Source organism: Hyalella azteca, unplaced genomic scaffold (genome assembly GCF_000764305.2).
Source record: "Hyalella azteca isolate HAZT.00-mixed unplaced genomic scaffold, Hazt_2.0.2 contig9186, whole genome shotgun sequence".
In the NCBI taxonomy this organism is placed as follows: Eukaryota; Metazoa; Arthropoda; class Malacostraca; order Amphipoda; family Hyalellidae; genus Hyalella; species Hyalella azteca.
This window is the reverse complement of record NW_025939263.1, coordinates 27,415-50,458: the sequence shown is the minus strand read 5'-3', so window position 1 is coordinate 50,458 and position 23,044 is coordinate 27,415. Positions and strand designations below refer to the sequence as shown.

The 23,044-nt window shown below is 35.6% G+C and overlaps 1 protein-coding gene across 1 annotated transcript in view; it reads left to right on the top strand.

Moving 5' to 3' along the window:
- Positions 1–12,033, top strand: part of LOC108665428 — a 48,297-nt gene extending 36,264 nt beyond the window's left edge. Inside the window, exons 5-7 of the mRNA XM_047881942.1 lie at positions 3,906–5,511; positions 8,571–8,709; positions 11,489–12,033. Of these exons, the coding sequence (XP_047737898.1) occupies positions 3,906–5,511; positions 8,571–8,709; positions 11,489–11,817 (2,074 nt within the window). The 3' untranslated portion in view covers positions 11,818–12,033. The remainder of the gene's footprint in view (positions 1–3,905; positions 5,512–8,570; positions 8,710–11,488) is intronic.
- The last annotated feature ends 11,011 nt before the right edge of the window (positions 12,034–23,044 follow it).

The following is a 23,044-nucleotide window of genomic DNA, read 5'->3' as shown; positions in this document are numbered from 1 at the left end:
ACGCGAAAAATGCTTTCAGCAAGACTTGCGCACACGTGTTTGATTCATTTTCTGATCTGCACTGGATGCACCATCTGCTATCTCGAATAAACTTCATTCAAAATTATCCCAGAATGTGTCAGCTCCTCGAATTGCGAAATTTTGTAGTTATAATATTTGCAATCTAATCGCTTTGTTCATTTTACATTCACACGGCAGCATCAAAGCCTGGCTAATACCATTCACAGCGTCCTCAAATCCCTTGAAGCGATTCCCTTTGTTGTTGTTTGATCGGCTGTGCTGAGCTTGTCATGTGCATTCTGCTGCTCAACTCGAGCGTTATGATTGAGTGTTACTGAGCAACTCTTACTTAATAAACACCACGCAGTTCAGTTCCTCTCAAATAAAATTTTTGTTTATAAAGCTAATTTATTCGGTGCCGATCGAATTCTACAGAAATAATCAGCTTTATTTTTGTCCATAAGCCGGATAAATTTTTTCTTTTCTTATATTACAAATTTTAGCTGATCAGATGCCGACTGATACCTTAAAGTTCCCCGTCTTGCACCATCTATAAACCTAACGTGGACCGATTGTCTGCTCAGTGGACTGTTCCATAGGGACGACGCTGGTATGTAAGCTGCAACATATATTTAGCGACATTATTTAATCTTAATGTACTACCATCGTTCACTTATAATATAATTTGTTCAAACTATTCCACTTTGCTTAAAAGAACATCTTATCTTAAATCCAAATCATAACTGTCCCTGTAAATAATTTCCACCGGATAAGAAACAGTTTGTTATATTATATGATATTCTGAGCTTGGGGTATACATTTAGGGTATATAATATTTAGCTATAAGTCGGCACTCCTTTGATTCTATGTCATATTTTCCTCTCCAGTATCGACAATAAAATACAAGCTCAATATTAAGAGAGCGTCCGGAAATTCACGCCATGGCATGTAAGGGATTGTCATTCTGCATGACCAAGCACCTCCACTTTACTATAGACAAATCCGAGCGCGTGCTATTCTCTCGAGTGCATCGGTAATAGACTGAAAGTTTTTCAATCGTCCGCCATATTCCCCGCTAGATCAAGCGAACCGTAAACTGAATGACAGCGTGCGCCCTCCGTGGACTTTATAGGAATGCAGACTTTATACTGAGGACCTCCGACATTCCATAAAGATAGTTTTATTTCGGGTCCGCAGACAATAAACGTTCTATCCATTGTCCCGACATTTTATTGTCTGTACATGCAATTTTTATGGCATTTTCTTTAATTTATTTATGTGAGTTAATTCAATTTAATTTATTTATATGAGAATACATGTACATTAATTTATTGTCGTCGGTGAATATAGCTTTGGAGGAGTTCAAACTCATCTTAAACAATGTTTTATATGAGTTCCAACTAATCTAATTTATTTCACCCGATATATAAATTATTAGCGTGGGACAACTAACCAATATTCACGCTCTAATTTGTATAAGTTATATTCATTGATTAAAATGGCTACAATTAATTATTCCAATCAATTTGGGTTAAGCGATCAACACCAAGTGCAATCAGGCTGCAGCATGAACTTTGCTGTAAAATATTCATCTTCGCGCGATAAAACTTTCGGCTTAATAATCCGTCATTGGACCTCAAACCTCGACAATTCAGTTACAAAAGACCATTCAATCATGGCCTGCACCGTGTTGTGCGTGAATTTAATCACTTGCTTCGATAAGGAACGCGAACCAATTAAGGCGGAGGCTTCGAAAACACGGACGCTATCGACGGAAGCAATCTGCCTCGATAATGCACGGAGATTGACAACGAGCGGCCTCCTGTGTTGCTGCAGTCAAAGCCTGCGAGCTGCACAGCTTCTCGTCTGGATCGACGCTGCTTCGAGTGACGGTCCATTTAACAGGCAAAGAGAACACGACGCCGTCAAATGGCAGCCTGTCATGGTCTGCTAGTCTCAGAGTGGCTAAAAGTTGCTGTAGATTTTCATGTTTTGAAGTCTGGGTTCAAACATATTGGTATGAATGATGATGTCGAAGCAGGATTTTGGTGATGTAATGACATTAATTTTGAATAGAATTTCTTCGGTGAAGATCTCCCATTATCATTCAATCTCGAATATAATTCATTGTCAGTGAACAAAGATAATTATAATTTAAATTTAAGATTATTTGAAAAATCACTCTGGATATTTACTTAATTAATTTAGTGTTTGCTAAAAAATTCCGTGGGCGATTTTATCAGAACTCCATCATTACGTCGGTTCTTGACAAAGTCTCTAGTATAATTATATGTTTTCTGTTAGAACCATCAAAAGGCAAAACTGCTTTAATTCATTCAGTGATTCACTATTTAAGTCTGGTCGTGTTCATAACTTGTTAAATAATTGATGCGAAAACTTTTCTCTCGCTTGTATGAACTCCATCGAATTCCGTCAGACGCAAACTTGTGTCTGGCGGAATCTGATTTAACGAGCGCCGGATATTTTCCCGAACGTTGGTGGGGTAATCTCTTGCGCTCTTTAAATCTTCATCTCTTTCAAGTATTTAGAAAATCCCGCAAATCGTCAAAGATCCAGAAACGGCACGACTCATGAGCTATTCGAATTGTTTTCATTTCGAGGGAAGCTCAGTCGAGAATTGCTTTTCAATTGCCAGCATTTACCGAAGTCATGCATCAGCGACTGAACAAACTTTGCGCTTCTCCGAGGAAAATATTTCGAGTCACTAAATACTTCTCGAATAAATACTTCGCTCGCACACTCCAGATGACAGAAATTGTTCTCAATTAAAATTCTACGAGTGCCTGTCAAGATGCATAAATCCATGCGACTTTTAAAATTTGTGAATGTCTGCAAGGCTATGAATTCCCTTGAAAGATTAACCCTGAAATCAGGTAGTCCGCAAATAATATCACCTTTCATGCAAAAAATACTAATTAATAAACCAAAATAATGTTCACGAAAAAATAGCCAATTAAAAAGGAAACCTTCATATAAAAATTGATAAATATTTGAAGAAAAAAATTGCACGAAATCACCCTGTCGAAATTTGAAAACAATTTAGGCTTCGATCCATTTTATTATTTGTAGTTCATTAGAGTAAAAATTTTGTTCTGCATGTCGATCAAGCTTCTATTTCTCCTTCCCACCAAGAATAAAATGAAATCATGGTCTATGCATATGAGCTTGAGTAAAATCCATTCAAATAGATTTCTTTAATAATTTTTGGCTAGATTTGTTGTACATTTCAAAACACATTTATGAACTTAAAAGAAAGTATTAGTTTTCCTTTCAGTAGAAAACTATTCTTTTATTGCCACTCTTTGCTCGGCAACTAACTTCAATATTTGTGAGCTGCACTCTCATGAAATTTCAATACTACAACACCACAAGCTTCCTAATCCTAAAAAATTTTAAGTACATCCTAACCGATATACTTCAAAACGTTTTTTTCCCCTAAACATCTTCAACAAACAATGATTTGAAAAATTACGGAGTAGGAAGGACTGAATAAAGAGTAGTGGGGACTGAATAAATGCCCATTCCTCTTCATCGTCGGAATATTTGACTTTCGGAGCACACATTAAAATTCATCGTCATTTCGTCATGTTAGACGAGGATCCTGAAAATCACTGTTGTATTAAAAAATTTATTACCTTTATTTTCTGTTCAAGCTTACACGTCGTGAATATTCAAAGATTGGAGATGTTTGAAGTATTAGTTTTTAACAGCAATAAAATAAACTTAACGAACTATTTATACCGAAGTTTTTAAATTTCTTGACCGTGTTTTGGGTTACGAATTCAAGTGTGGCATCGCAAAGCTACATATATATGACGTGCCGGCTTCCAACGCTGAGCCTTATAATTTCCTCTTTATGTGATTTTATTATGTATTATTTTCAGGTCAACAGTTGCTTCTCTGCTCCTCAATAAACATCTCCACTTAAACGGAATGAAATCCAGCGCCATGAATGATCATCAAATTACACCGGCCGCCAATCGTAATTTGCATCCACCAACGAATGGTTCGAACATGCGATCCGATAATGCAAACGTTACTTCTGATGTGTCATCTTTAAAACCCAAGTCAGACCACCTAAGGTTGGAGGCAGCTGATGAGCCTTCAAATTATACCAGCCAGTTTAATGATACATCAAAAAATCATGATAAATCATCTCAAATAACAAGCGCGTCTCCTAACCCTTCTTGTAAGCAAGCTAGTGTAGATAACCAATCACAAGAGAGTATACGTAAGTCAGAGGATTCTAATATTTCACCAGAAAAAACAACAATGCTGCCGAGCAAGACTATAAATTCCAGTTCCGAAAGCGATGCTCCTTCCGGCGTCTCTGCAAATCCACTTGCAAGGAACGCTTCTTGTGGTCACGCTGATGGCTATGACTGCAGTCGTCCTCTCAGCCAAATGAGCAGTCCGGGCATGGACGTTCTAGGAAGAACAGCGTTTCGACCTTATCATTTTCCAGATGAATATCAGCCAAACGATACCGATGATACCAGTCCAGAGCTTCTTGACTCCCCACTATTGAAGTGCTCAAAGCTTTTGAAACTAAAGTATGATAGTTTCCCCAAGCCAAGGGGAGCCATTAAAACTACTTTATCTAACTCATCTTATAGTTACGTTCAAAGTCAGATTTCTTCGCATGTTGATAACTTATCGAGCTCGGTGCCCAACTTAACATTAGCAAGAGTTCCCCGAAAAATATCTAAGAGCACTTTCCGCAAATTGGAGGAAATGTGCGACCCTTCTCCAGAAGAGGAACAGCTTAGTGCAAAAATTGACGCTTCGGCTGATGGCTTTGCCAAATTCGACGGAAAATTTATCGAACCCTTTCAGCAGAAAGAACCTGCTGACACTTTCGATCGAGATGACAATTCGTCAATTATCTCGCGAGCAGAAACCGCTCGGAGTCAGCCATGCAAAGATTTTAGTCGAGAGTTGAATCTGGGAAGCTGCCTTGATAATCGTGCATTCCATTCCGACGGCAACATTCCATCGAGAGGGAAACCTTTCATCAGAAATCATTTTGACTTTGCTCCTCTTGTGTCTGCTGCCAATGATGCAAACGAAAACGTCAAAGTCGTCCCCACAAGTTCTGCGGTCCTCACAACGTGCACTGTGAGTTCTGCTTGTACAGCTACGACAAACTCTGGCGCTTCCACTGAAATTGCTCAGCAGCCTTTAAAAAATCGAGCTTCAAAAGCGACCGACAAGCTGGTGAAGCTGACGAAATATCAAAGGAGTCCCATGATTCTGCGAGTTGGAAGATCCTCCAGCAAAGCTGCAGCCAATGCCGACCGTCAGGTTGCGAGCGTCAAAGACAAGGTCGCATCCACTGTCAAAAAGCGGAAATTTCTCGGTGTTGGTATGCGTGTCGGCAGATCGCCAAGTCCTGTCAACGATCGAGGAGTGCGAGTGCGAGAAGAACCAGTTTTGGTCGAAGACAAGAAAAAGCAAGCAACACTTCACAAAATGAAGCGGGAAAGAAAGGTATGTACGACTGTTAAATTAATTTCCGATCTAGTTGTGCTATTTGCATTAGTAAGTCTCTCTCATTTTCTTGCATTCTACATTTTACAGCAGATGAATATTTGTTTTTGAGGCAGTTTTCTTTCAGGAAAATTCTCAATGTATTACCAGCAATCATCAAAAACACAGCATCAAATATTGCAGTGATATGAAAAATTTTAAAGTGTTTTTCATTTAGCGTCACCAAAATTTCACGACCACTCGCGCCCACATCTGCAAATCTCATTTCATGAACGTTTTTACGAATTGGCGAGAATCAAATATCTCTTGAACTCTACCCATAAAATTGTCCGGTTTTCAATCAAACTACGTCACACGCATTAAAATTTTCTCCGTCCATCCATTTGAACGACGAAGCTAAAAGTTTCTAAGTTCCTTTCTCTGCTATAGGATTGGAATCTGGCAATTTTCAGAGCCGTGCCTCAAATTGCGCAATCATCATCCCCGAGATTTGGTCGTCAATACCGGTACTGAAACTCTGCTCACACGCGACCGATCTGAGAAAATTTTTTCAGGCGAAGAGCCGAACTCGGCTCACTTAATGAAAGAAATTTTTAGGCTCACAGATTAAGAGGAAAATTTCTTATTTATACGACAAAGAAAGTTCCGGAAGAATATTCTTCACACCAGTGTTTTTATCTTTAGTTCATTTTAATTGTACTGAAATTTACTGGGCAGTAATTGATATAACTTGCTGTTTATATACGACTAATTAATTACAAAGAACTATACGTCAAGTGATACAAATTTGCTTTTTATTTCAATTAATATAAGTGAATCTGTTTTTTCCAAAGGTGGAAACAAAGAGCAAACTTTATTTGAAAAGATTTGCCAATCTGTTGTAATTTAAAAAATTGGACTAAATGATTAAGAAAAATTGCATTTTATATCGTAGCAATTCAGATCAAATCACTTTATTTAAGCATTTTTATTCGTCCTTTGTAACATATATTTGTATCTCTAATTTTATCAACTCTTGCCGGGCAAATTTCAATAAATGTCTACTCACGAGCCTTCCTGGTGCTGGGCTCTTCTTATGAATGTTGAACGAATAAAAACATCTTACATTATTTTAGGGTAATTATTTGATTTAAATTTGTAGCCGTGACGCTTAGATCATGTTGCATATAAAACTGAAGAAAATCTGTATCGTTTTATTCCAAATGACTTATATTTAGAGAGCTTTTTTGAATTCATCAGAATTTTTCCATATGAAATTTGTTAATGGAAAGAAGAAGCATCGCATCGATATCCGGGCCATGATAGGCTGACACAGCTTCTTGAAGCGTCTCTACATTAGTCAGCATGACGACGCTCCCACTAAATCGCTGCTTCTTGATGCTGGTGCATCGCTCAGGCACTATTTTTCATTATTGACATCACTTACATATAGCTCACTACTACATTTTTAAATCACTGTTACCGGCCATCGATATCAGAACTGCTTAATTAAATAATTAATTAATTTAGGTCACATTCATGGCGTTCATGAAGTGCAGGTGACACTTCTACCAATTCGCATTACGCGCCTCGATCAAAAGTTTTATCTGCTTTGTAGCCACTGCTTAAACTCAAGTTTCTTCGTTCAAACAATTGCGGAATGTAGAGCAGAAGTAGTGTGCGCTTTCGGATGAGGACCGCTGAATAAAACATTTTCATCGCTCTCGCATCCATTTCTTCTCCGAAGGTAGCTTCTATAATTTCAAAAGTAAGGAGTTGAAAATCGTATGCTCAAAACAACTTTTAAAGCTTTCTTCTCGTGTTAAGTTTTAACTTTCGAATCCTCTGTTAGGATGCCGGGTAATTTTTACACGTGGCGTTGAAGAATCCCTTAAGCGAATTATTCAATACCGACGCCCATCGTCAACGATCGCAGCTGATTCGTTATCAAGCCCCTGGAAAACGCTTGATAAACTGTCTCGTAATCTTGTGATCGGATCACAATAAATCCCGAATAAGCTTGAATGCAGGCCCAGCGGTTAGCTTTATCACAGGCCGTGAAAACAAGACTGTTTTTCTGTGCCGGAGCGGTTGCCGAAAACCTGACCGTGGCTTTGGTGAGAAGCCTGCATGGAATAATAAATAGTGGCCGACTCCATCGTTGCTCACGACGAATACAGAAACTTATTTCAAATTATTCCTAGGTTGAAAACCTATTATTCGTGTGAACTCTAGGGAAAAGTTATCATATCTAAACATATGTTGTCCAAAAACTATTCTCGTACATATAGTTTCTAGATACCTTTTGGAAAATTGTCCTCTCCATAAGCCAACCAATCCTGTTATTGACAAAAATTTAGCTTCTACCCTGGCAGCAATATATATTCGGAAATTGATGGGTGATTTTTATTTATTTATTTCTTAAACTATCAAACATGTTTAAAATGAGGTACCAAATTCTTTAGTGTGCATCGTGAATAATGTATATACCTCGTCTTTCGTAAATATCCTGCATGAAAAAATAAAAATACTCGTAATAAAAAGCCCTTCCAAATTAACTACAAATACTGCGCTCAAACTTTCCAAAAATTACTTGCTATCCGCCCACCTCAATCAACGTGTTTTTTTTCCAAGAAAGAGAACTTCGAGGCAATTCAACGCTGTTGATGCCTATTTTATATTACTCGTTTTTTTTAAAGCTGCAGCCACCCGACGTTATCTGCAGCTCCTCTGAGCCTTGTTTTGTGTCGCGTATAGAGCTCGTACCTCAGCCCTAGGGGCCTTGGAAGCAGTGATCGAGCTGCTCCCAAGTAGACCAAATGTCTGGGTGAAGCGATACCAACTTGATGCATGTCTTCCGCCCATTTCCTGACCTGTTCTACATGCCTTTTACCTCATAGGTCACAACACTGCGGCTACAGATTCGGAAGCTTTTGACTTGAAACCTCCCGTGTGGATTTAAAATCCTGCAGGTTGGACACCCGATGTTGTTTAGCAGAAGTGCATGAGTTTTTGCTAAAATATTATCTGTTTGTGCAGCGCTAACCAAAAAAAAACTTCAACTTGATTTGTCTATTCAGGCGGCCAAGACTCTTGGTATCATCGTGTCCGTGTTCCTGCTCTGCTGGCTACCATTCTTCACGTGGTACCTGCTAGCTGCGCTGTGCGGAGATCCGTGCCAAGTACCTGAACCTGTGGTCACAACTCTCTTCTGGATTGGTGAGTAGAGACAAACATTGTCATATTCTATAATTTTGATGTACTTCTTCGCTCAAAATTAATTGTTGATTTTACAAAATTTTCTCATTATTCGGAACACGCGAAGTAAATTTCAATACCCCCTAAAAATTCAGCTTAATAAAAATGTATAGATAATAGAAATCAAGTTTGTTGAAAACTCATACCAAATTACCCAAGCATATCATCATCCGATCTTTAGCACAGCTTTATTTTGGGATCGCAATTTTGAATCAACCATTGCATATTTCCTTGACAACATTTCGCAACGACGAATAAAGTAGTGAAAGCCTTCGTCACTGAAGCCAGAATCGGCTAAAAACGTTAAATTGGACCGGTTTATTGTATAAAACTGAACCAACCACTACTTTATAAAAATTAGAGTGCTTTTCTAAGCTAGCTAAATAATATGGTCCTAGCGTCAGATGCTCTTATTTCAAGAACGCAGTCCTAAAAAAAATTCACATTCTGCGAGCAGAGACATGGAGTTAGCTTGCCCACTCAGCATGGCGTGCAGGAGTTCTGTTTGCCAAGCACAAACATAAACTCCTGTTCGTATTTACAGACTGCACTTTTAAAAAGTCCGTGCAATGTATGAACACCTGACGATGCTGTTCTCTTTTTATCAAGACTGCAAGAATTTCTTCGATTTTAGAAAGAGTAAAATAAATAAGTCACACATATATGCTAATAAAGTCACACATATAAATAAGTCAAGTCAAATCTGAATAAGTAATAAAGTCACACATATATGCTAATATGCTAATAAATATTAAATTCAAATGATGGGTTTCATAACCACACCGACTTTCTACTTAAGGTGAAGATTCCATCAAAGGAGCTGAGCAACACCAGCTGCTCTGAAAGCTTGCGAAAATCTAAAATTTAAATAACAACTAAGTTACTATTCAGGAGAGCCAAGCAATGTTATTTAGGTTTGAAAAATCATCCATTAAATTTTTGGCTCAACATTTAGCACCCAAATGAAAATCAATTTAGTAAGTCATATACCAATAATTTAAACAAACATCGATGCATGACTTTAATATTTTCTGCAGGAAAGCAGCATGATTTTAGTGTTGTAATCTAAGTTCAAAATATTGTTCAGAATATCCCTTGAATCTAGGGTGAACTTTTATACATTATCACGTTTTATTCCGATAATATGATTTGCCGTTGATCTGTCCTGAATAATTCAGGACCAACCAATAAAAATCGAGAAGCTTGGGCAATAGATATTGCCTTTTATACTACGTCCTTCAGTTTTAATATCAGGCGAATAGACTTTCCTAACCGAAATGGAATTTTGATGACATTTCCTATAAAAGTCCTCTGCATATTTATAGCACAAGATCAGAGCTTGGTTAGGCTGCGCTATTTTGACGTTCATTTGAGACTGGCAAGGCGAGTCTCACCGAGCCAATAACGCTCGGGCCAAATGCATTCCCGAATATTTTTTCCTTCTCATCAGTAAAGCTTCAGATTCTTCCAATATCGGAGCTTCAGACAATTCTGTTCACCAAGCGCGATCAAATTTCGCTGAATTTTTCAACGCAGTGGTTATTAATTATCGAGAGGTCTAATGCTCTGAATTGTATATACCAGGAATGATTTTTACAACCTTCATACGAGCGTAGGGATGAAGAACGGTTCAACACCTTTTGTGTGGAAAATGTTCTGAATTCAGTTGCAGCATGAGTCAGTTATATTGTTTGAAGTTATTGTTGAGAAATATTACACAACGATACGAAAAAATAACCTTATTGAGCTGAACTGGCAATTATATAATATAAAGATATCAAACTAAAAAACAATATAGCATTAACTAACTCATTAACAAGCCTGAGAAACAGTCTCTAGTATCTAAACTTATGAAAAGCATGATTTTCTACTTGAACGAATTTCTACAAATTTGTTCTACTTGAACAAATTTCAATCAATCTGCGGTGAATGAGAAAATATGTTCTCCATCAGCTGACTAAAAAATTTAGATACATTTCTGCACTAATTTTCTTGATACTTCACTTGGATTGAAAATGCTCTTCAAATCATTCATCTTCATCCATTCCACTCGAACTTATAAACTTCTGGAGTGGAATTGAAGCGAAGAAAATCAATTTCTTTGAACTCTCACGCAACAGACGTTGTAGAGGCTTCAAAATTTCCCTCGCGTTTCTTCTGTTTCCACCCCTGCACTTGGCACTCCAACAACTGCTGCTACTCCATATTTTTCATATCCATCACATAAAACTTTTATTTATTGCCCCCATAGTTCTTATGTTATAATAAATGTGAGTAACTGTATTTTTTTGTACTTATTTAGAAGGAAATATTATTCCGCGAATTGTTTCGTTTCTCCATGAATATGAATTTACTAACGAAATTAATTAGCGAAACTAATGTTTATATTCACCAAGCAATGTAATTTATGATAAATGTTTTGGGAACAACTCTTGTAATAATTGATCGGAACTGTGCCCTTAATAATTTCATAAATATGTTTATGATTGACTTGTATATATATAAAAATTTCAAAACATTTTAAACCCATAAAATTGCACTGAATTTCAATAAATGTGTTATTTTTTGCCGATTATGCACCTCTGTATGGCGTGGAACAAATTCTTAATTGGCACCACTTTTACATATGGAAATGCCGAGTACATAAAACCGAGCTCGAAACAAATTAATAGCAACATATGCTCAACTAACTTTAACTATATACGTTGATTTTTAGCCTCGATCTATTTCTACTTTGCAGGGTACTTCAACTCAACCTTGAACCCAATCATCTACGCTTACTTCAACCGCGACTTCCGTAAGGCTTTCCGTAAGACCCTGAAGCATTACTACGCCGTGTGCGGCGTACGCTGGTTATGTCGCAGCGTGCGCCGTGTAATCAAGTGCCCAACGTGTTGCTTGTGTTGTCCGTGTTGCACGAGGTTGTGCTCGTGTTGTGCTCCGTGTTGTCCGTGTTGTTGCAGCCAAAAGTCTGCAAATGATACGGTATCTTCTGACGCCGGCCTCCGATCTGCAGTGAGCTCTGAATACATCCATATCGAAATGACCGCCGTCGAACATAAGATGTAGTTATTTTTTGGGAAAAGTTAATAAACAAGAACTGCCATTAAAAATATTCCACACAAACATGGTATCAAATGAAATGACCAGGAGGTGGTCGATCATGAGCCAGAATATTACGAGACCAGAAAAAATTTATTGGCAATTTTCCCCTTTCAGTTCACGAATATTTTGGTGAACTGGAAATATATATAATATTTTCTGCGCCACTAGCTTTTGATTAAATTTCACGAAAAAATTTTTTCGAAATTATTCCTAGTTGATATACTAAGATTTTGATTTTGAAAATCTAGAATTACACTGATTTAGATGCTAGAATCTTATATAAATGAAATAATTAACAGCAGCTCTTACATGAGAAGCTTCCGAGAATTGTTAAGCGTCGTGCCATGTGTCGTACTTTAATCTCAAGGCAAGCAGGGTTGATTTTTAGTATTAATAATAATACAGTAATGCTTATTAGAATAGTTGTGCCAGCTGCTCGGACACATTCATTTGAACAGTGTGTCTAATCTGAATGTGATCCGTGTAAAGAGATGTACTTGATTCATTTCAAGCAAGAAGGCGAGAGATTGCAATTAAGCTGTGAAACGGAGTATATGAACTCCGTACGATTGATCTCCGAAAAATGGCTGTTATCCAAAGTGTCTGGAAGTCAATGTTTGATTTCATTTGAACAGTTTGTCTAATGTGAATGTGATCCATGTAAAGAGATGTACTTAATTCATTTCAAGCAAGAAGGCGAGTGAAAGATTGCAATTAAGCTGTGAAAACGGAGTGTATGAACTCCGTACGATTGATCTCCGAAAAATGGCTGTTATCCAAAGTGTCTGGAAGTCAATGTTTGATTTTGAATAATATTATTTACAATGGACACTGCCGTTCTTATTAGGATGTCATAATTAACTTTATGTTTTACTTCATTCAAATTAACGGCTTTGAATGATTAATTATTTATGCCATGACAAATACTTTTCAACAATGATTTTGTTCGCCTCATTGTAGTATTTGATTTCTTCCACCCTCCAAACGTCATTTACAGTATTTGCCTTTGTCACTTTTAATAAGTTTGTGCCGTACATCCTGTCATTTATTTCGATTTACTTCCACTTAATACATTATTTATTCTTTCATTCCTCAAGTTTACGATCAAAAACGTTATTTCAACAATAATTCTGCATGAGTGAGTCTTATCATAACACACTTTTTTTTAGATTACATTTTCTCTGAAAGAACGATTGGTAGACAGGGAAATATTTCCGGATACTTTTTTAGTTGTTTTAGAAAGGCAGAACCGATGAAAAACAAGTGAAACTTTTTCACTAAAGCCTATACAACTAATATTATTTATTCATCAAAGGCTGAAGAAGACATTAATTTTAGCAAGTTAAACGGTACATCCTCTTGACGAGCATTAATATCTTCATTTAATAAGCTATTGCTTAACAAAGAAAACTTTAAACTCTGTAATTTTTGTACATTTTCACTCTAACCACTTCGAGTTCGGAACCTAAGCCTCCTACAATTACATCCGCAATGATGTAATTGTTTGATTTAGCTATTATAAAGATGTAATAGCTACAATTACGTCGCATCCTTAATTATTATTTAAGGCACGTACCAAATTGCAGATAGCAATAGCCTTTATTCAGATTTTAGACCACTACACTTCAAATTTTCTTGACATTCCGCACTTTAAATGAACGAATACTGACAACTGTTTGAGTTCACATGTAAGACTGACCGCGCGATATGAAAAAAATTACCGGGCAATTTTTAATATCAGATACGTATAACTATAATAATATTTCGTTTTTTTAACAATTCGAATCGCGTTAGCAATACGAATTGCTCTTACTCATTTTCATTTGTTAGTAGCATTTTATCATATTATGCCACCATACCAAGGATTAATAATTCTGACAGTAATTAATTTGTTCTTCTAATTTCACAAAATTTAATATGCAAATATAACGATTAAAATAGTTAATTTTCCATACTCTACAATTTATAATCAATTAGATAAGCTGTCGAATTCATCTATTAACTGTTTTTACTTAAAAATTTATTCACGGGCTTCTATCATTGCATTTGTATTTATCCCAAGATTTTTGCAGCCGTTGTCAGAGTAGGTACAAGTTCTAGGCCGTGGACGCTGGAAGAATCTAATCTCACCCAACTTCAAGACCCAACGTGACGCAACGGGGTCTTCTCCATTTTTTTTATTCTTTTTAATCATCAGTATCATGAAGTTTGTTCAAATATAATTATTATTTTGGTCACGAGATCGAAGAGGGACGAAATACGTACAGCATGTGCTTTGCAAATACTGGAATAAGCGTTGGAGAAGGTATTTTAAACTTAATTCGCAAATTAATTATATACCTGTAGACATATATGTATTGTACGATAGCTTCAGATGTTCCTCAACTCCATCGTCTAGATGAGCAACTTTCACTGGCGTGCACTGTATATATGCGAGTAAAAAACAAATATAAATTTTCCATAATAATTTAGACGACCAAAGAGCAATGCAACAAGCTTGGCCTGTTGAAACAACGATATCGGTGAAGGTAAAATTGATAAATATTTGTTACTATGAAAATATTTACGTATCAAAAATTTTTCCTACCGGACAGATTTTTCTAGCAAATTTGGTCCTAAATAGTTCAAGCCAGCTATTTTTATAAAAATTTTGTTCAAACGACTAAATATTTACGGAGTGACCAATCACCAATAAAATTATCAAGGATATGACTTGCATTTCCAAATGAGAAAAGACATGAGTGTTGAGTTGTAAATTATTAAATTGAATTATGAAGGCAATCACAGAAACGTTTCCATTCTGCTAAATGGTATGTAGAATACTTATAATAAGTGAAGTTATCCCATGCTTAACCTACACGATTAGAGGTTCATAGAAATTACATCTGTTTTAAGGAATATGTTATAATATTAATAAACCAGATAATATTGATTAATGTTATAATATTTATCGAAATGTTATCTGCATTACATACGCAAAGTTCTAAATGCTCTAGTCTTAAGGAGAGAACTTGTTTGTCAGATGATATCCTGTGAATAATTGAAAATAATTTTGTTTCTGATTAGACTCTTACTTCATGCTTTAACTTATGCAAATTACATCATAATTCAAAGCAAAATGACTAGTCCATATTTTTTTGTGTTAGTAGCCACGGCACTTAACTACTTAAATTATTAATTACGGCTGCTATAGATAATAATTATTGGATTTATAAATCTTCTTTCTTCTGAAAGTCAACACATTAAGCGGTAAATGATTTTTATATTACACTTCAACGATTCTTAGATATTGTAGTGGATAATTATTATTATTATTTTTATTATCATTATTATTATTTTTATTATTATTATTATTATTATTATTATTAAGGAATTGTTCGACGCTTGATGAAAATCAATAATCGTTAAATAACAAGATATCCACCTGATTGTAATGTGTTTTACATTCTCAGTGAGATCTACAGTATATATAATATGGAGAAAGATTATTTACGAGTTTTAGCAAGCAAATTCGAAGATTTAATATTCTATGATTAAGTTTAGAAAATTATTCAGTTATGAGACACCATTTTATGAATTTCCTGTTACAATTCTCGTTTTGAGGAGTGACCACTTATCATTCAATTCAGAGCGTTCAATTCAGTCTAATCAATCAAGGATAGAGCACAGAGCGTTCAATTCAGACGAATCAATAAAGTATAGAACACTTATCCTTCAATTCAGACGAATCAATCAAGTATAGAACACTTATCCTTCAATTCAGACGAATCAATCAAGTATAGAACACTTATCCTTCAATTCAGACGAATCAATCAAGTATAGAACACTTATCCTTCAATTCAGACGAATCAATCAAGTATAGAACACTTATCCTTCAATTCAGACGAATCAATCAAGTATAGAACACTTATCCTTCAATTCAGACGAATCAATCAAGTATAGAACACTTATCCTTCAATTCAGACGAATCAATCAAGTATAGAACACTTATCCTTCAATTCAGACGAATCAATCAAGTATAGAACACTTATCCTTCAATTCAGAACAATCAGTCGAGGATAGAACACAGAGCGACGGAATATTCAGGGAGACGGTTTCTTCCCGAGTTCTCTGTTCTATCAAAAACTATGGAACAAGATTTCAGAAGATTCTTTCATGTAAATAATTGTCGTGTAGGTAAATTAATTATAAACGTGCATCTTCCCGCAAGGACATCGTTGTATATTATCCTAGGATAAGGTGAGGGTTGAATAAATTTGTTATAATTTTTTTTCAATTTGTCTTCTTTACAGAAATTTTAATTTTGATATTTTGACTATTTTACATATTTGCAATTTTTTAAAACGAAAATTCAGAGGTTGTGTGCAAATAAATCATTGCTCCGAATTGTTTTTAAATTGAGATTATCTTTAGGCTAAGATCGTAATTGCATATCAAAACCACTTCTGCTCCCATCACGAATAAAATTTTCACTTCAGTTTAAAGGGAATTGAAGTTTCCCGAGAAACGTGTAAATAATGAGTAATCTTACTTTAGATCAGAGGCTCAATATTACAAAGAACAAGCTATAATATTTTACATGTGTGAAATTGAGCAAATATGTGTAATATGTGATAACAAGTTGTACTAAATGTAAGGATTAGTTCGATGTTACCGCCACTTAGTAAACACAGTTTAATTATTAACAGCATCAAAAATGAATCAATCCTTCAAATTCCAACATACATTTCAGAGATGTCCGTTCGACAAGATAAATGTTGCTGATCTTACGTCAGATCAAAAACTAATTACATTTTCATTCATAATAAACGCTGGCAACACAGCCGTGTACTAGTTGAGCTCGGATGAACAAAAGAATTATTTTCCGAAATCTGCCGCTTATTGCACTGCAAAAATGCAACAAAGTTTAAAAATCTTATGGTTAGTTATTAACTAACCTAGAAGACACACTGGATTGACGTAAACGAATGATATTATCGTCCAAGCAACCGGACATATTAATTACACTTACCCCTCAATTCAATCGTTACGGCTGCTTTTAAAATATAAACGATCAATGGGTAGGAAATTTATGTATAATAAATGTTTCTATGTAAATGAATTGTTTAATTTGCCTTGATTCATTTCTCACAATATTCATCGTATGATATATTTATCGTGTGTCACAATTCATGGCATATACTGACCAACATCTTATTCTATTTATTTCTGCCAAATATTGGGACATTATTGTAATATTTTAGTATATTGTTCGAGTATCATGCTTGTCATTAATGCAGTGTTCCTGAAGCAACTAATGTAATTTAGTGCTGCAGCCGATAGTTAAATTGCAATTTTTCAAGAATTTCCGGAGAGTCCTTCGTTTTTTACGTTCAAATCTTTGTATTTTTGGTCGATTAAGATAGGAAGACGTTCAGTTCATCGTCAATCCGTGACACGCGGTCTCTATCTCAGCTGCATCGCAAAACATCGTTCTCTAGACACGACTTATTTTATTTTATTTATGATTAATGTTTAATTATGATTGTGTTATAGTTATTGAATTAAATTAAATTAAATTGTTAATCTAGATAACTTGAGAAATCTTCACTAACGTTAAAATTAGAAGAAGCTATCTATAGAAATGAATGAATTCCTATTAATATTTAAAAACATTCGTAAAATTCACTGTATTCGTTATCGCGATGTAAATATTTCCTTACATTGAACTCATTTGCTTTTTAACTACAATTCCACTACAATGAATAACTTCATTTTATGCATCAGTATAATTATTCTAATGTATTTATTCTACAGCATCAACCTTCATTTAAAGATCGCTAAATTTGTTAAGTGACAGTCAACCAAATCATCGATACATTTCTAAAAAAAATGTCGTCTGTTCGACGAGCCAATAGTAGAGAGAACGTCCCGAGCATTTCTTCAGTTTTATAGTTCCGCTTGCCTCTCCACGACAGCTGAATCACTGGAATTCTAAAGACTGAAATCCTTTGCTGGCTTTGATGTTTAGGTCAGCCAATACAATCCGACTGCGCTCAGGACATCCGAAAAAATTTAGAGATCTTCAGTGCTTAGTTCCAGGCATTTGTAAGGATTTTTCCCGATATACTAAACATTGATTTAACAATATTCGTGGCAATTTAAGTATCTTAAAATATCGTCCATTTAAATTGAGCCTTGATGAAAAAAAAACATCTCTGTAGTTCATCTAACGGAGATGCAATAAAATGATGCCTTGAAAGAAAATGTTGGCATTTAATATTGCTCCTACGATCTGCAGAATTAAAAGCTTAAATGTTTTCGTCATCTCGACGAAGTCGCTGAAAAGCGATGCAAATTCTTTTGAAGATTTATTTTTTAATCCATATAATTCCATTACTGAAGGAACAAGTAGAGTAAACACCTTCTGAGCTATTTATTGACACATAACGTTCATTAATCTTTTATTAATGATCAAACTGATATGTTTCATAATTTTAGGGATACCGGTACCATAAATTCTGCTCCTGACTTCATTGAAACCTACGGGTTTTAAAACCAGAATTTAATTTCATAGCTGAGTGTTTTGGAAAACTTTTGATCTCCTGTTGCAGACTTTTCTATATTGATTAATAAATATCTGTAATTATTTCCCTAATTTTGAAAATTATCTCAATTTTTTATAATCTTGTGATAAATTTTTGTATTGTTTTGTCGCACTGCTTTTAATTTCTAATCATTCTTGGTAAATCTAAATATAACATTACAAGATGAAAGGTTTCTTAAGAATTTTACCTCGCAGCAACCTCTTGCTTTGCAGTATTAGGTTTGCATAAAAATCACAGTGTTAGGCCTGTACTTTAACCACAGTGATTAATCAAGGCACCCCAAACCCATTTCATTACGTCACTGGTCAAAGAAGCTTCGTGGAATGTTTCACTTAAAAAGCTATTTCTGCTGTTAGGTCATCTCAAGGGTTTATTACCACTTTTCAAACGGATTTTTAAGCCAATTTTAGCACATTATTCAACAGCCAGCACCCAATCATCCTTCAACTTTGCAAATTGAAAAGTTCTCCAATAAGTGCCCAGTTGCTGTTTATTCTTCCAAAGATTCTCTAACAAATATCCTACAGATTCCGTTCCCAGCTGAGACTTGTACCGAGTTCTCGTTTAGCTTCTGCCAAGGAGGGAAGTTTTGACCCAACTTCAGCTTATCGCCAGTTGCTCACAAGCCTTCACGCAGACGATGAAATAAGTTGCGTTTGTTGCGTGTTTCCGGAGCCTGATATGTTCATAGTATCAGGCTACTCCTCCTGATATGTTCATAGTATCAGGCTACACCTCTGATATGTTCAAAACATCATACAACACCTTCTGATAAACTGTACATATCAGACTCCCACGGAAACACAGCAACAAAAGAGCTATTTGTCCCCATATTGATTCCTTGTTTCCAATAAGTTCGCTGCCCAGCAATAATTATGATGCTTTCCAGTTCCCTTGAGAATAATTGTGTAGAAATTTCACTGGAAACAGCGTGATACAGTGAATTGAATTGCGTTATTCGGCTAATTAAGTTTTGGGAATTTTTGTTGTAATTTTAATACGTTGACTCCGAAGTGGTACGTATGCGTACCACGAATTGTATTTATCCAGGATGTAGTTGTACATAAATTCATAATAGTACAAAAAATGAAATAATAGTACAAGAAAAAGCAATTGGAGTCAACGTGTTAATTTTATGCTTCATCAGAATAATCGGAAACACAGCGACTCGTGCTTGCTGTTTAGAATGTAGTTGTAAACAATTACTAATTAAATCCAAACATTTCTGTCTCCTTATATGAAAGAAGTCGTTTTTTGAAACTTTTAAACTGGAACCAAAACACCAATGTTTAATTATCTTCATCTCTTCATTCCACTCAAACTTAAATTGCGATCAAGGGTCTAAAGATAAATGATTGCCAAGACGTTAAACGTTACGCATGCGTTTGATTATGGCAATGATGAATCCATCGATTAATTCGCATCGTCAGTCATTTAGCAATACCGAGTTTGCTCAAACTCTTGACACTCCTGTAGGCTGTGAGGTCTTGTCATCGATCTCACCGCGCGTTCAATACCTGACGACGTTGAGTGACATCAGCCAGATTTAGGCTTGACTTCAGTTCACAATAGCTTGCGAAAACCTAATAATATACGAGATACTATGGTACGATCCTAATATAAAACCATTATTCAAATAGCTGATGATAAAAAACACATGTAGTTAAGCTTATGTATACGACAAATGTTATGTTCGAGCACCCTTACTCCAATTTTCAATAACAATTTGAAAAAGTACAGAAAAAGTGATTTTGAGTTTATTGGAAGGTGGGTGGTTTTTCCCTTCATGGCCATTGAATCATTTCTAAATGATGTACAGTCCCTGGCAAATGTGAAGCGCTTCGATTCTCTTTGTTTGCAAATACGGCCCAGTGCTGTAATTTGTAGAACATATTACGCCGGACTTGTTTGAACTTCTCAAACTTTAACCCATAGGTCAAAATAACTACCAAACTGTACAAAAAATGCAGTAATGAGCGCTCTTATGCTTCACTCACTTCCAAATATCCAGCCATACAATGATCGACATTACGCAAGTAGGGCAGTACACCTGTAGATACTTTTTTGTAAAATACTAAGTCACAATTTCTATAGTTGTAAAGTGAAAGTTATTTTCTAAAAATGCTCGCTACACTTTTAATTCATGTATCTCATTATTAAATTTCAAGTCCCTCATAAGATACTTCTGAAGTTGATATAAAAAAACTCTAAAACGTAATCGAATTCTCATTAAAACTATATATTCATAATCCCTCATGGTCGTGGTCATGCATCTTGTGTTTTTCCTAATCGAACAAAATTTGAAAACTATTTCGTTCGTACACCATATCCGCAATTTTCAATAAAATTCTCGGAAATCCCGATTTTTTCAAATGTTTTTCAACATTTTTCCTTTGCTTCTCAAGTTTATAAGAATTATTGCCATGTTCGTCTCTCTTCACGTTCATTTCTACAATGAAGTAAGAGTGACCGAAGTTCATGCATCATTGATATCACCAGTTTTTCACAATTCATCAAAGGAAATAATTTTTCACAGCCTCTGATGAATGCGCCAGGTTCTCATATAACCCCTAGGCAGTGAGGACATGGGGCTGAGGGCTCTAATCTAAACACATGAAAGATAATAATATAATAAAATAATATTAAATCTGAACACATCGTGGATAATAATATAATAAAATAATATCAAATCTAAACACATTAAGGATAATAATATAAATCAGCATGAGGAAAATATCCACACATTTTCGGGCGCCTTCTGACGAGCGTCAGACAGCTACTGATACACAAGCAATAATTTAAAGATGGGAGTTGAATGAGAGGATTTCCATATTTGAATAAGATGCGCGGCTTTTAGTTGAAAGTCATTGTTGTGCGATCATACTCAAGGTCTGTTCCAGCAGCCACTATATAGTAATCAAAAAAATGTTTCCAAAAATATAAAAAAGCGAATTATTTACTTTTTAAATATTTAATTTTTTCATTTCATTCAAAATGCATTCGAAAATTAGAAACCACGCATTCGTAAACCCTCCCAAGTCAAAGTGTAATTAATGTTCATACGAAGAAGGTCTTCACAAAAATTATCTTCAAATTTAGGCCTTACTCAAACGAAAATCCCTCGTTGTTTAACTTTCCGCACAGTTTCCAATTGCCATATTGGCTAACTGCTTAAATACTTGACCTTACTTTAAACAAGTCCCAAGTGGATCTTATAGGTACGAGGATAGTGTTGAATTGAGAAAGATTTAAATTTGTACCATATATGTAAATTATACCATACATCTGTAATTCTTTTAAGTACCGGACTTGCGCTGTACCCACAGACTTTATCCATTCCAACTCCTTTAAAATTTTTACCATAATATTGTTACATGCATAGAACTAAATTAACCCAAAAAAGTCTCAATTCGAGCAAAATAAATTAAACCAACGAAAAATTTTTACAATTACATCGATAGTTATGTATACTTATAAATTATTATCACATTAAAACCCATAAACTCATCATCGTTATTGTTAGATTGTTTCATTTCCAACTCATTAATTACTAGTATTTTTCCAAATGAATCTCAGCACAGTATTTGTTAGCGTCGCCAAATTGTTAACCAGCCTCTATACTAGTTCAGTGAAATTAATACTGAGCTGTACGTGTCAGTAATGAAGCCGGCACACAACTGTTCCGCATAATAAACCTGAGATCACTGGGAGCCGCGAATGTTGGGCGCATTATCAATCTCCCTCGAAATGGATTAACTGGAAGCGCCAGCTCCCACACACTGGCCGCTAAAAGTCATATTTTAATTACAAATAGAATGGATCAGGTTAATACGGCTCGGCCTTCTGGTTAATCAGCTCCCCTGGCGGTGTTGAACGTCCCGTTAATGAAGTGTGCCTGCTGCATGAAGCCTCCAACTGTGACTGTTTGTCACAGTTGTTAGTCAGAACCCGACTGTATCCTTCTTGCTTGCCATCGCAGTCGAAATTCAGACCTTAAACAAAAGGTTTTTTTTCAATTTTTTACATATTTTTATCGACTACTTTGCACGTATTTTTAGCGCATTTTCTCATTTATGGAAAAATGCACTATTGTGCCCGCCATGTCCGTCTGTCCGTCCGTCCGTCTGTCTGTCTGTCTGTCTGTCCGTCCGTGACTTCATGTTTTCGTCGACGAGAAAATGAGCTCTCTGTCACTCACTGCAGTGAGTACTGAGTTATATTTTTTTAAATCCTTGATCAAACGACACTATCGCTGGATGATTATTCAAACCTCACTTTTCTACTATGAATGCAAAACCAAAGAGAAGTCGAAAGAATGCAATGAATGATAAGCATAAAAGGACCTACATGAAAGAATCATTTACTTTGAATACCGTTTTAAAAATTTATTCGCTTTAAAAACTTTAAAGTGTTTTATCGCCTATTTCAAGTCTAAAATACAAAGCCACACTGCTTCTATATTTTCTGAAGTCCTTAAGTGAATAACAGCTAATGTCTTTGCATTCAGGGAAGCGGTGTTTTTCCGCTGCAAAAACACAGGCCGCATATTTCCTTTTACGAACAAGGTTACAAATATTTTTTTTTCGAGCTTGAATTTCCAGTGA